The following is an 11,852-nucleotide window of genomic DNA, read 5'->3' as shown; positions in this document are numbered from 1 at the left end:
AATTAACCATCTTCATTAAAGGGAGGGGGTGGAGGGAGATGTGACCATTTAAGACGCTGTCCCGGATCTCCCCGATCTATACAGGCTCCGAGTGGATTATTTGGGGTCTTTACAGCAGCAGAATTACCGCTTTACTCCCCCTCCCCCAAACACATATTCGCTTCCAAATTTCTACTTCTCGCCCGACGCTTTAACCCTCTCGATACCTTCTTCGCCTCCTCCTGGAGCGATGCCCTGCAGAGGAAGGTTGGGAAGAAGTAGGGGCAGCTCGACTGCGCTTCCCGTTTCAGCCTCGGTGGCCTCCCGTTCCCACCCCACCTCCCTCTAAGAGCACTTCCCCCAAAAAATCAGGTCGTGCTCTTAGTGGTTTCTTCTCTCTCTTTTATGGTCACTTTGAGCTAAGCTTGCTCCCTCTCCTCGTCTTCCTCACATTCACATACTCACACACACACATTACAGGAGCCCGTGAGGAAGTGATCTTAATCTAAATATCAAACTTACCGTCCGGAGGATCCTGCCTTGGGAAAGTTCTGTTCTGTTGGGTCTCAGAGTTAAAGAAACCCCCGTCATCCCTCATTAAGAGCTCAGGTCTTGGGGAGAGGGGCTGCTGGCAGAGGGCCACGAGCGGGGAGCTGAGCTCCCCAGCTCTGCCCGCCCGGCGGTGCCGGCTCTGCGCCCCGAGGGGACCCGCACCCCCATCCCCGCCTGCGGCTCCGGCGCTCTCGGGACGGGGCGCCCCGGGAAGAGGCCCCGGGATTTCTCCCGTGGACACGGGCGTGTGCACCTAGCCGTGAATCCGGGGGGAAACCGCATGCTCCCCGCCGCGGGAGGGGGCCCGGGGCAGCGCGCCGGCTCTGCCCGGCCGCCAGCTTCCTCGCGGGGGTGGAGGGGTGGTCGTGTGCTTGTTCACAGCTACACCGGGGAAGTGGGAGCATTTCGTGTTTACAACCGGCTCCGGCTTGTATTGGTGAGATGTAGTTCAAGCAGCGCTCCTGTGTGTCGCGGGCTCTTAACTGGAGCTTTGCTCAGTCATTGAGAGCAATAGAAAGTATATGGAAATCAATATATAGACAGTGTGGAGGGCAGATAATGGATTCGAGTCAGTGAGTGTTATAATCTGCATTATGGGCTTCCTATTGTTTAGACTGAGCACAAATTTCCAAAGGGTGAAGTGTTGGGTTTGGGTCCCCCCCCTCCCCTCCTTCTTCTTCTTTTTGGAGGGCTTTGTGTGTATAGGGGGAGGGGGAGTGTTAAATCCTCCAGCCACAATTATCAGAGTACACCCACTCCCCCCTTCCCGCCCGCCCCATCTGATTTTAAAGGTAGTGCTTTCACGGCGAAGCTAATGACTTTCATTTAATTGAACATGCCCTGATGTAGCGGATTGTTCTCGCAGCCCTACGCCTTTGTTGCTTTTGGGGGGAAATAAAGCTAATCAAACCTTTTGTCACGGCCAAATTCTCCCTCAGGGTCTCCCAAACATTTGTTTGAATAATTCACCTCAAGAATTGAAAATACTAATTGATTTTAAAATGCTAGCCCGGAGGGACGGGGAGGTGGGGGGTTGGGGTGGGGGGAGCCTGGAAATTAGAGGCGAAGAGCAATCGTCTACCTGCCAGCAGCGAAGCCTCCGCCGCCGCTGCCCCCGCCGGTAGCCGCGGCCGGGCCGAGCCCCCCCCGCAGCTGCGCTGCCCCCGCCGCCGCCGGCCGCGCTCTCCGCTCCGTCCCCTCCCTCGGCCTCTTCTCCCCCTCCCCACCGCCAAACTGCGCCTGGTCACCTCGGTCCCGGATTCTCCGCTAAAGTGCCGGCGGTGGCAGGGGTGGGCTCCGCCGGGCGGGGAGGGGATCCCGGTCCGGGCGCCTCGGCCCCATTCAGGGAAGAATTTTGATGCGATTCATTAGAAGTAACGAGTTGACATAAGGTAAATCTACATCGAGGGGGCCTTTCTTTGAGTGCATGGGGAAGCTTCATTAACCATCGCTAACAAGGCGTGCAAATGCTCTGATTGGGCAGCTTTCTTGTAACGCCAAGGCCTTAGCAGGATGCCCACCTAATGAGGGTCACTACAAGAGACTGATAAAATATTCAAATTTTCCGTCGCACCAGGAACTTTGTACTAAAGGAGAAAGTTGAGACAACTGTGTGCTTGTTTACCTTGGGAAGGCACACTCGGGGGAGAAGGCATCTGGCTCTGACATCTCCATCTCCCAGAGAAGCCCCTTAGCTGGATGGTCGTTGCTTTATGGACGTTTACTTGCTAAATTCGTCAACAGATTTTCCCCCTCCTCCTCTCCTTCTCCCCCATTCTAATTGTGTTTCTCTCGGGTTTAATGCTCTGATTAATAAATAACCTGTCTGCGAGGTTCCACACATTTCTTCGCTTTTCTTTCCTTTTTTTTTTTTTTTTTTTCTTGAAGATTTATTAAAATCAGCCTGATGGCTTTAATGACACGTCAATCATTTCAAAGTTGCTGCTTGTTGCTAATATGTCAGACTCTATACACATCACCGCTACTTTCCTCTCTGCAGCGTTTAAAGCCTGTCCCCTCCTCCCCCCGCAGTTTGTTTCTTCAAGTTTTCATCTCTAGGTTACGATTTCTAATTAGAGCTAAGTATTTCACTTAATATTTAATTTAGACGCCAAGCACATATATCATACCTAGATCAGTCAATCAAGTGTCCCTTGTTGATAATGCTACATCATTAAGAGTTGTGTTTAATTCAGGAGCAAGCGACTGTACGGCTGCTTCTGCTGCAGTGCAGGTAACTTTCGACTGGCGGGAGCTGCCAGCAGATCCAGAGGGATGGGAGAAAGCAGTCCAGCCCAGCCGGGAGGCGGCTGCGGCTCCCTCACCTCCTCGGGAAAGTTTTCTGCTTCCCAAGCCGTCATCTCACCGCGGAGGCGAGCTGGATTCCTTTTCTCACTTTTTTGAAAAAAAAAAAGTAATTTAAAAAATTGTTGGTATTTCACGTTTCCCTCATCCAGCCTAGGTGTTTATGCAAAATAAATCGTGGGACGGGCCCCGGAAGTTCAACTTGGAAGCTGAAGCAGTATTTTGGACCACTAATTAAATACCATACCCTTTCGGCTTCTTAAGCCAATCCAAGCAACTAATAAAATATCACTTGCTACTTTTTTGTTATCACGACCGGTACAGCACACACCGCATCCACGGAGCTCTGTTACGGGAGCCAGATGGGCCACATCTTACACACCCATCAAATGCACATTCATTTATCCCGGGAAATCGTGACTAAAGAGAGGAAGAAAGAAAGAGGGAAGGAAGGAAGTAGGAAGATAGATGTGTTTTTAAAGATAGCATCCGTAGAAATTTGTCAACACTTGCCCCTGAAGACTGACAAAATTCCAATTAAGTCGTTGTATCAATAATACAAAAAGCCTAACACGACCAACGCGATGGGTTCTCCTTTACCTGGCCCTGGCTCTCCCTTTCTCCCCCCTTGCCTTCCCCCTTGCAGCGGCCGCAGTGCTGCATTTTCCTCTCGCCGGTACCTCGACCGCTATGCCCCAGCCCCGTCTGAACCCCTGCCTCCCCGATAAAAAAAAAAAAAAAAAATAATAATCAGCTCTCTCAAGCGTCGACTGAGTCACTCCCGAGTCAGGATTAAGGGGCACTAACTAGGCAGCAGAAAATCGCAGCCTCCTGGGAGCGACCATCAAAACAAGCAGTGAAATAAAAGAGCTTCTCTCTCTGCTTCCCTTCCTCTCCCCAGAAAAGTCCTCCAGGTTGGCTGCCCGGCACACACAAACACACGCACACAACTTCGTAAGGGCTCCCTCCAGAAGAGAGCGTTGGCTTGCCCAGGTTTGTTTAGGGGGAGGTTTTTGGGGAGAAGGGGAGGGTTGCCCCCCTGCCCTGCAGAGCCACATGTCATTCTAGCAGCTGAAACAATAAATCATGTGGGACCAAGTAAGATTGACTGGAAACGGACGGCAGGTTCCCCGGCCTGGAGAAGACGGCCACGGTCAGAGCAGAGGGACCCCGCGTTGCGCGGCCCCGGACCCCGGGCCCCAGCGCGGGGGTGGGGAAGGGCCGGGGGGAGGAGGGGGAGGTCGCGCACCCCCCGGGCGCTCCCCCGCGGGACCTCCGCCTGCCCGTAACAAACTTACAGGATCCGGAAAGGATTTCCCCAGCCGAGAGGGCAGCCTCTGCCCAGCCCCGTCCGCCGCCGCCGCCGCCGCGCTCCCGCCGCCGCCGGCCGCGCCCGGCTCCGCGCCCCGCTGCGCTCCGCCCGCTCCGCGCCGCTCCGCGCCTGCGGCTGCGCCCGCCCGGCGGCGGCTGAGGATGGGCGCCCGGCGGCTCCGCGCTCGGCATTAGCCGATCCCATTGACAGTTTGCAGCCAGCAGCTGCAGTCATTAAAAGCCATTTACACCCTGGCCTCCTCACACAAAGCTGGAGCGCCAACAATTATCTGCTTGCACATTTCAGGACATGAGAGTGTGTCCCTAACAGGCTTAGGGGAGCGCTGAATCCCCGGCCGGGCTGGGCAAGCGCAGGATCCGCTCCCCGAGGTCTGGCTAACCAGCACTGCGCCTCGGTGACCCCCGTCTTCCAGTCGCGGGAGCCGGCGGAAACGTTTGAGGATGCTGGCTCCGTCCTCTGGCTAGCACAGCTCCCGTGCTGGACCTTCGCGGCACAGAGAGGAGACTGGGCTTCAGGAAGACCTTGATATTAGCTGATAGGCAGGGCTGTGGGTCTGTTTGGGTTTAAATACGCACGCACACAGAATACACGCATTGAAACACCCTACGGAAGGATATTGTGGAAGAAAGATTTTCGCCAAAAATGCAGTTGTTACATGTTTCATACATTTGGGGGGGGGGGGGGGGGGGAAGGTTAAAAAAATAAAAATAAAGGGGTGAGGAAGGAGAAGAGAGAGAGAGAGAAATAAAGAAAGAATATATGTAGAATCTTTCGGAGATTCATCAGGAATATTAATAGAGGGATTGCAACCTAAAGCTGAACGACCAGTGTATGATAGTCCGTGACATGGAAAAAAAAAAAAAAAAAAAAAAAAAAAAAAAAAAAAAAAAAAAAAAAAAAAAAAACCCAAACAGAAAAAACCCCATAAACCCAAAACCAACAGAGGCGATTTGGATGTTCTTCTGGAAACACATTTTAAGGTACTTTAATTTACAGCTCGAAGAAAAATGGAATCAAATATTAAGAAACTCCCGCAGGAATTCCCCCCACTCTCCCCTCTGTAATCCTTTACATAAAAGGAAAGGATTACAAAGAAAAAGATTTTGTGTGTGTGTGTGTATTAAAATCTTTGGCTAAACATATTGTTGTCCAATTAATACCTCCAAGTCGATTTGTAGAGGGACTGAGAAGTCTCTTTCCCTCCTTAGCTGTACGACTGGAAATATGAGCTAGGGGAGGTGGGAGGGTAAAAAGAAGTTTTTCCCAAGTCTGTTAACAGAAGTGCTTAAGCAGATCACTAAAAATTAAGAGGGCGAATTATTTCCATTAGGACTATGAAGCCATGTAGCACACCGATGACAGTTTAGTGGAAATCAGATGAATGTGTAATACAGCGAGCTTCTTCCAGTCCAGCAGCTCTTCCAACTGGACCTATTCATCTGCCACTTGGAATTATTTCACGAGGAGTGCGCTGTGAAAGGATCACAACCAGTTTGGAGCGCAGCTAAAGAACTTCTACCACCCATAGCAGTATTATTATTATCCTTCGGATAGGGCAAGTCACGCTATGTTTTCACATTTTAATTGTAATATCTCACTTCCCCCCCTCCTTCCCTCCATTGATGTCTGAAAGTAGTTTGGGCTCCAAGCCTCACCCCTCGATCTCCATCGGAATGCAGAAAAGATCTTTAAAAAAGTTTTGAATTCCTCAATGATTTTTCTTCTAGAAAGGCGGCTTAGGATAATTATTTCAGCTTTATTGAGGGCAGATTAGTTGAAGTCTGGATGCTGCGTTTCAATACTCGTTGTACATGCCTTTACAATGTCGGTATTGTTTGCTACTGTGTGTGAACCTATTCAAAATATACACTTTTTAACACCAAGCAAAGTCCTGTCTAAATATACACAGTAAGTCTGGAAAGATGTCCATGACCCGTACAAATCTCTGTAAATCACACTTCCATAGCTACAGAAACCAAACAAAAGAGTTACCAGCTCAAGATGCTGATTAAATCTTCTTAAAAGCAACATATCTAATAATAAATATAGTTGCATGGTAGCAAGGTCTGACGACCCAGCTGTGTCTTCCTGAGGGATGGACTCAAACCACCACCCCGAATATTTTCCCTGCTCTCAATTAAATAATAATAATTTAAAAAATCTCAAATCCACTTTTGCTCGCATCCCTTTCCTCTTCCCTCCCACAAGACCCTTGCAAGTTGGGGCCAGAATTTGCGGGGAAAAGGAGAGGTACGGAGCAAAGCCCCAGCGGATTTGGGGGTGAGGAACAGCCTCGCAAGGTCGCTGGGCTCCGGAGAAAGGAAGGGGCGAGGGGAGGTGAGGCGAGGGGGAGGAGGAAAGCCAGAAAGCAGGGAAAACAAAGTGGAGAGAGGGAAGAGAAAGGAGAAGGAAAGGGAAGAGGAGAAGGAACGGGAGGGCGGGAAGCGAGGAGTGGGACGGGGGTGGCAGCGAGCCGGGGTCGGTCGCGGAGCCGGAACAGATCCGGGCTGCGCTCCCCGGGCGGCTCCCGGCGGAGCGGCTGCGGAACTCCGCGGGCAGCGGATCCCTCCTTCCGCGGAGAGGGGCAGGGAGCGGGGAGGAGAGATTCTTCGGTGAGCCACGGCTAAGCCCAGCCTGTACTGTATGTGCCTGCTTCTGGGAGGGTCACCGGCGTGAGGATGGGTCTAATGATCTCATCTTTCTTTTCTTCCCCGGCACTATTAGTGCTCAGATAGGCAGAATGAAGTGAAACTACGTGCAAATCATGTGTAAATTGTCTCAGTTAGGAGCCCTTTATCCGAACGTGTATCCCAGCCTGGCCCATTTACTTTTCCCCCATATCTCCTTTAGCTTTAACGAGGCTCGTTAAGATCACAATAATATTCCACCCTCTAATTGCTCATCCCATTCAACAAATATGTGCACACTGCTTTTCGCATTATTTGATCCCTTATTTAGGAGGGGTGTGGAGAAGGAGGGGGGAGAGACAGGGAGAAGGGGAAGTGCTGAGATTAGGAGTTGCAAAGATTAAGGAGGAAAAAAAAAATCCAAACAACAAACCAGGCTTTTCCACCAACCGCCCGGCTTCCCTCCCCCCCGTGCATTTGGGCGAAGTGGTAAAAACCTTCCTTACGTACTCCGTAATGATTGGCAGGGCTGACAGTGATTGGCAGCGGCTGCCATGGCAACGCCACAACGACACTCAGAAGACCAATAGAAAAGCGAAACAAAATGTTTCAGCGCTGCACTCACTGTGGATTTAGGGGAGATATTATGAGGCTGTTGTCATTAGGGCGATCGCTGTTGAATCACTGAATCCTGACTCGGCGGCGGCGCGGGGCCGGGTGTGTGTGAGTGCGTGTGCGTGTGGGGTGCGTGTGAGCGCGCGTGTGCGTGTGCCCGCGTGTGCGTGTGAGCGTGTGTGCCCCCGTGCCTCTATGTGGCTGTGTGTGCGTGTGCGGGTGTGGATGCGTGCGCGGTGCGTGTGCCCTTTCCTCCCTTCTTCCTCCCTTTCTTTCTTTTCTCCTTGATTTATCTCCCCCTCTCCCCGGTCATCCCATGGTGTTCAGGTCCCCGCTAGAGCTTTATCCCACCCATTTCTTCTTGCCAAACTTCGCCGCCGATCCGCACCACCGCTCCCTCCTTCTCGCCAGCGGCGGCGGCGGCGGCGGCAGCGGCAGCGGCTCGGGCTGCAGCCCCGGTGCCGGCGGCGGTGGAGGCGGCAGCTCCCGGGCACCCCACGAAGAGTTGTCAATGTTTCAGCTGCCCACACTCAACTTCTCCCCGGAGCAAGTGGCCAGCGTCTGCGAGACGCTGGAGGAGACTGGAGACATAGAAAGGCTGGGGAGGTTCCTCTGGTCGCTGCCGGTGGCGCCAGGGGCATGCGAGGCCATCAACAAGCACGAGTCCATCCTCCGCGCCCGGGCGGTGGTGGCCTTCCACACGGGCAACTTCCGAGACCTCTACCACATCCTGGAGAACCACAAATTCACCAAGGAATCCCACGGCAAGTTGCAGGCCATGTGGCTCGAAGCGCACTACCAGGAGGCCGAGAAGCTAAGGGGTCGCCCGCTGGGGCCAGTTGATAATACAGGGTGAGGAAGAAGTTTCCGCTGCCCAGGACCATTTGGGATGGCGAGCAGAAGACGCACTGCTTCAAGGAGAGGACTCGCAGCCTCCTGAGGGAGTGGTACCTGCAGGACCCTTACCCCAACCCCAGCAAGAAAAGGGAACTGGCTCAGGCCACGGGGCTCACCCCCACGCAAGTAGGCAACTGGTTCAAAAACCGAAGGCAAAGAGACAGAGCGGCGGCGGCTAAAAACAGGTCAGTGGGGCTGCGGTGCCACGCTCCGGGGCGGGGGGCGAGCTGGGCGGCGGGACCTTGGGGCGGACGGCTCGCTCCGGTCCTCGGCAGCCGCCTGGGCGGCAGCGCGCCTCTGCCTCTCCTTTCCTCCTCTTCTCCATCGCGGACGAATCGGTCCTCTCGCCGGGCGGGTAGGTCTCCTCCCGGCAGCCACAGGGATGCGATGGGGATAGGCACGGCTCAAAGTTGCCTGACGTGCCTCCGACCTTGTCCCGGCTCCCTACGGGCTCCCGGCGGGCGTGGGCAGCTCCGCGAGTGTGTGTGGATGTGCGCGGAGCGCAGGGGCTACGGCGGGGGCAGCGCCCGGCTCTCCCGGCCTCCCTCCCACCCTGCAGCGGCGGCTGGAGCGGGGGAACGGGAAACCCCACGGCTCCGGGTCGCTGGGCTCCGGTTTGGCTTTCGGCTTGCCGGGATCTGTGCCTGGCCGGGCTCTGGCGCGTTCCCCCGCCGAAAGGCCGAGGCAGGCTGTGCGGTTCAGAGCGGGTTTCGGCGGAGCCGGCGGCTCCGCTCTAATTGTTCGTGCTGCTCTGCATGCGCAGCGGGACCAGCACAGGCATACCCCAGAGCTTTTTGGCTAATGAGAAGAGAAAAAAAATCCAAAAAACATTTAAGAGACCGGGAATCTTTTCTCCCCCCTGCATCTCCATTTCTGTGTTTACACCACATGGCGACCTGGCCTCCTGGTCGTGTGTTTCCTGTGCATTTACACTTGCATTTATTTGCCTGTCTCTCTGTGTCTTTTTTATTTTTCTTTTTTCTTCCCCCCCTCCCCCCCCAGCTTTCTGCTTTGCCATGATAAAAGCGAGACAACCTTCCTCCTGTTTTTTCTTTCTTTCTTTCTCATTACTGTCGTAAAAGTTACTTTGCAAATGAACATGGACACTTAATCTAGTTTGACACATTGGTTTTATTTTAATTTAAGTTTCGCTACCAGTGTAAGAGTGTAAACAAAAAGTTCTCATAAATGCTGTCTCTTAAATTCCTACTAATTACAGCACTGGTGCTACTGATTAAAGATTCTGTAGGAGAAATGCAACCTAAAAGTGCCTCGCTATTTAATTTCCATTAAATGGAAAACAGATCAGCTTAGGACTGTAAATAAACAGAAGTTGCCTACGGATGCTTTTGTTGACTCAACGCTGTTGACAGCAGATGAATGCACCAGGATTTGTAAATGGGAGAAAAATCAAAGACCCTGAAATTAGACAACTTAAAATAATGAGAAATGTAGAATAAACCGGCTACATTTTTCTGTTCTTTGCAGGAAGTTAAATAAAAAAAATACCCGGGTGAGAAACATTTGAGCGAAGAGTGTGTTTTGATTCACACTGGCTGTCCTAGGCGCTAGAGGTTGAGTCCTGCTTAGTCCAGGACTTTTAGCTCTTATCCCTGAATTAGGCTTTCTTTGGGCTTCGAGTGGGATAAACGGACATGGTGGAATATTTACAATACGCTAGGGAACCTAAAAAATATTTATTGCCTCTTAAAAAAAATATTCAAAGGTAATATTCCTTAAGCGTTGACAATGAAAGAACAAGCACTTTAAAGCTGATTAGGGCTTTCAGATGAAAAAAGGACTTAAATTTCTAGGACAGAAAAGCGCTGTGTTCCATTCTCCTTTTATTTTATTTATAGCGCTGTGTCCCTGGGACAGGACCTCCCTTCTTCCCTACCGCAGACCCAGAGCGTCTGTGAGCTGGGAAATATTTAGGCAGGTGTTAACCAGAGCACAAAACGGGGATCCAGCACGATTCTTGCCCTCTCCTTGAAGCTTTTCGCGGTGTCCGAGTGTTAGAGGGGCTCACCCACACACGGCTTTTCCTAGGCCCGCCGTGCTGCGGGATGAATGAATGGCACTCCGCGGAAAGAGAAGGCGCTGCTCGCGTTTCCGAACGCGGGCACGGGGAAGCGCTGGTCCCCGCGCTGCCCGTCCCGTGTCGCGGCGCGGTCCCTGTCCGTGTGTGCGCGCCGGGCGCCGTGTCCCCGAGGCGGCCGGAGCCGGGCGGGGCAGCGCAGCACGGCTTGGCCCCGCATCCCGCCGCGCTCCGGGCTTCGGGAGAGCGGCCGGGCCGGGGCCGCGCCCCACGGCCCAGGGTCCGCTCCGTCCCGCTCCGGGCTGGGCCGGGCTGGGCCGGGCCGCCGCCGGCCCCGGGAGGGCGCAGGGCCGGGCGGGCGCTGTCCCCTCGGCCGCGCCCGGTGTCTGAGCGGGGCTGTGCTGTTGTTTTGTCTCCCGGCGCGATGCAGGCTCCAGCACCAGGCGATAGGACAGAGCGGCATGCGGTCGCTGGCAGAGCCCGGCTGCCCGACACACAGCTCGGCCGAGTCTCCGTCCACGGCGGCCAGCCCGACCACCAGCGTCTCCAGTTTGACAGAAAGAGCCGAGACGGGCACCTCCATCCTCTCGGTAACCTCCAGCGACTCGGAATGTGATGTATGATATCGGAAAACAAACAAACAAACAAAAAAATCCAAATCCAAACAGCCAAGCACCCTCTCCCCGTCCCGAGAAAAACAAACCGAGGCAACCTAGAATCAGGACACACACACGCATGCACGCACACACACAGCCGGGAGGAAAGAAAAGGCCAAACCCGACCCAAACATAATAGCAAACAAACAGACAGGGATCAGAGAATCCACCACCACCACCACCACCACCGTCAGCCAACACCACCACCAAGAGATGGAGCTAAAACTTCAACAGTCACAAACGCTGGTGCTGCAGCGGGAAGGGTGGGGGGGAGGGCGGGAAATAATAATTATTATATATATAAAAAGAAAGGAAAAAAAAAAAAAAACAAAGCAAAAGTGACAATTGTATTCTTTTTAGGACAAGCACGATTTCTCCTTTGCGCTTTTCCATGGACGCATTTCACCCACTTGCATGATGATGATGATTAAATTTGTATCTGGGAAAAAATATTCTCTATAGTAAAGGAAAACAAACAGAAACCAGACAAACAAATGCAAACTCCGATCGAATTTGTACAAAAATCAAAAATAAAAAAAAAAATTAAAAGGAACTCCTTGAAGAGGGAAATAACAAATGTTTATCGCCTTTTTGTTGGTCCTATTTCTCTCTCTCTCTCTTCCTCTCTCCTTCTCTCTCGATTTTTTTTTTTTTTAGTCCAAGTGATGGTCCAGCCAAGATGCAATTTTCTGTTTTTTTGTTCTGCAGACAATCATTTTATTCGTAAGCACCTTTTTTTCTACACTTCTGTCACTGCCTGTGTGGGTACTGGTTATAAATGTGGAAAAAGAATAGTTATGACTGTAACAGATTTTTATTTTTATTTCAAAATTTTATATGAATTATGTATA

General features: G+C 52.4%; 1 protein-coding gene and 1 long non-coding RNA gene across 2 annotated transcripts; one reads left to right on the top strand and one right to left on the bottom strand.

Annotated features, from left to right (window-relative positions):
- Positions 1–1,898: 1,898 nt before the first annotated feature.
- On the bottom strand, positions 1,899–4,257 carry LOC306798427. The gene is made up of 2 exons (XR_013773345.1): positions 4,134–4,257; positions 1,899–2,925 (listed from the first exon to the last, which is right to left on the bottom strand). It is a non-coding gene; the product is annotated as an uncharacterized lncRNA (long non-coding RNA).
- A 3,077-nt stretch (positions 4,258–7,334) lies between these two features.
- Positions 7,335–10,987, top strand: SIX3 (SIX homeobox 3). The gene is given in 3 exon segments (XM_079298657.1): positions 7,335–8,252; positions 8,255–8,492; positions 10,776–10,987. Coding segments are annotated over 3 exon segments (957 nt in total). The 5' UTR covers positions 7,335–7,726; the 3' UTR covers positions 10,969–10,987.
- The last annotated feature ends 865 nt before the right edge of the window (positions 10,988–11,852 follow it).

The sequence above is a fragment of the Erithacus rubecula genome (assembly GCF_903797595.1).
Source record: "Erithacus rubecula genome assembly, chromosome: 2".
Classification (NCBI taxonomy): Eukaryota; Metazoa; Chordata; class Aves; order Passeriformes; family Muscicapidae; genus Erithacus; species Erithacus rubecula.
This window is presented reverse-complemented; position numbering and strand designations above follow the sequence as displayed.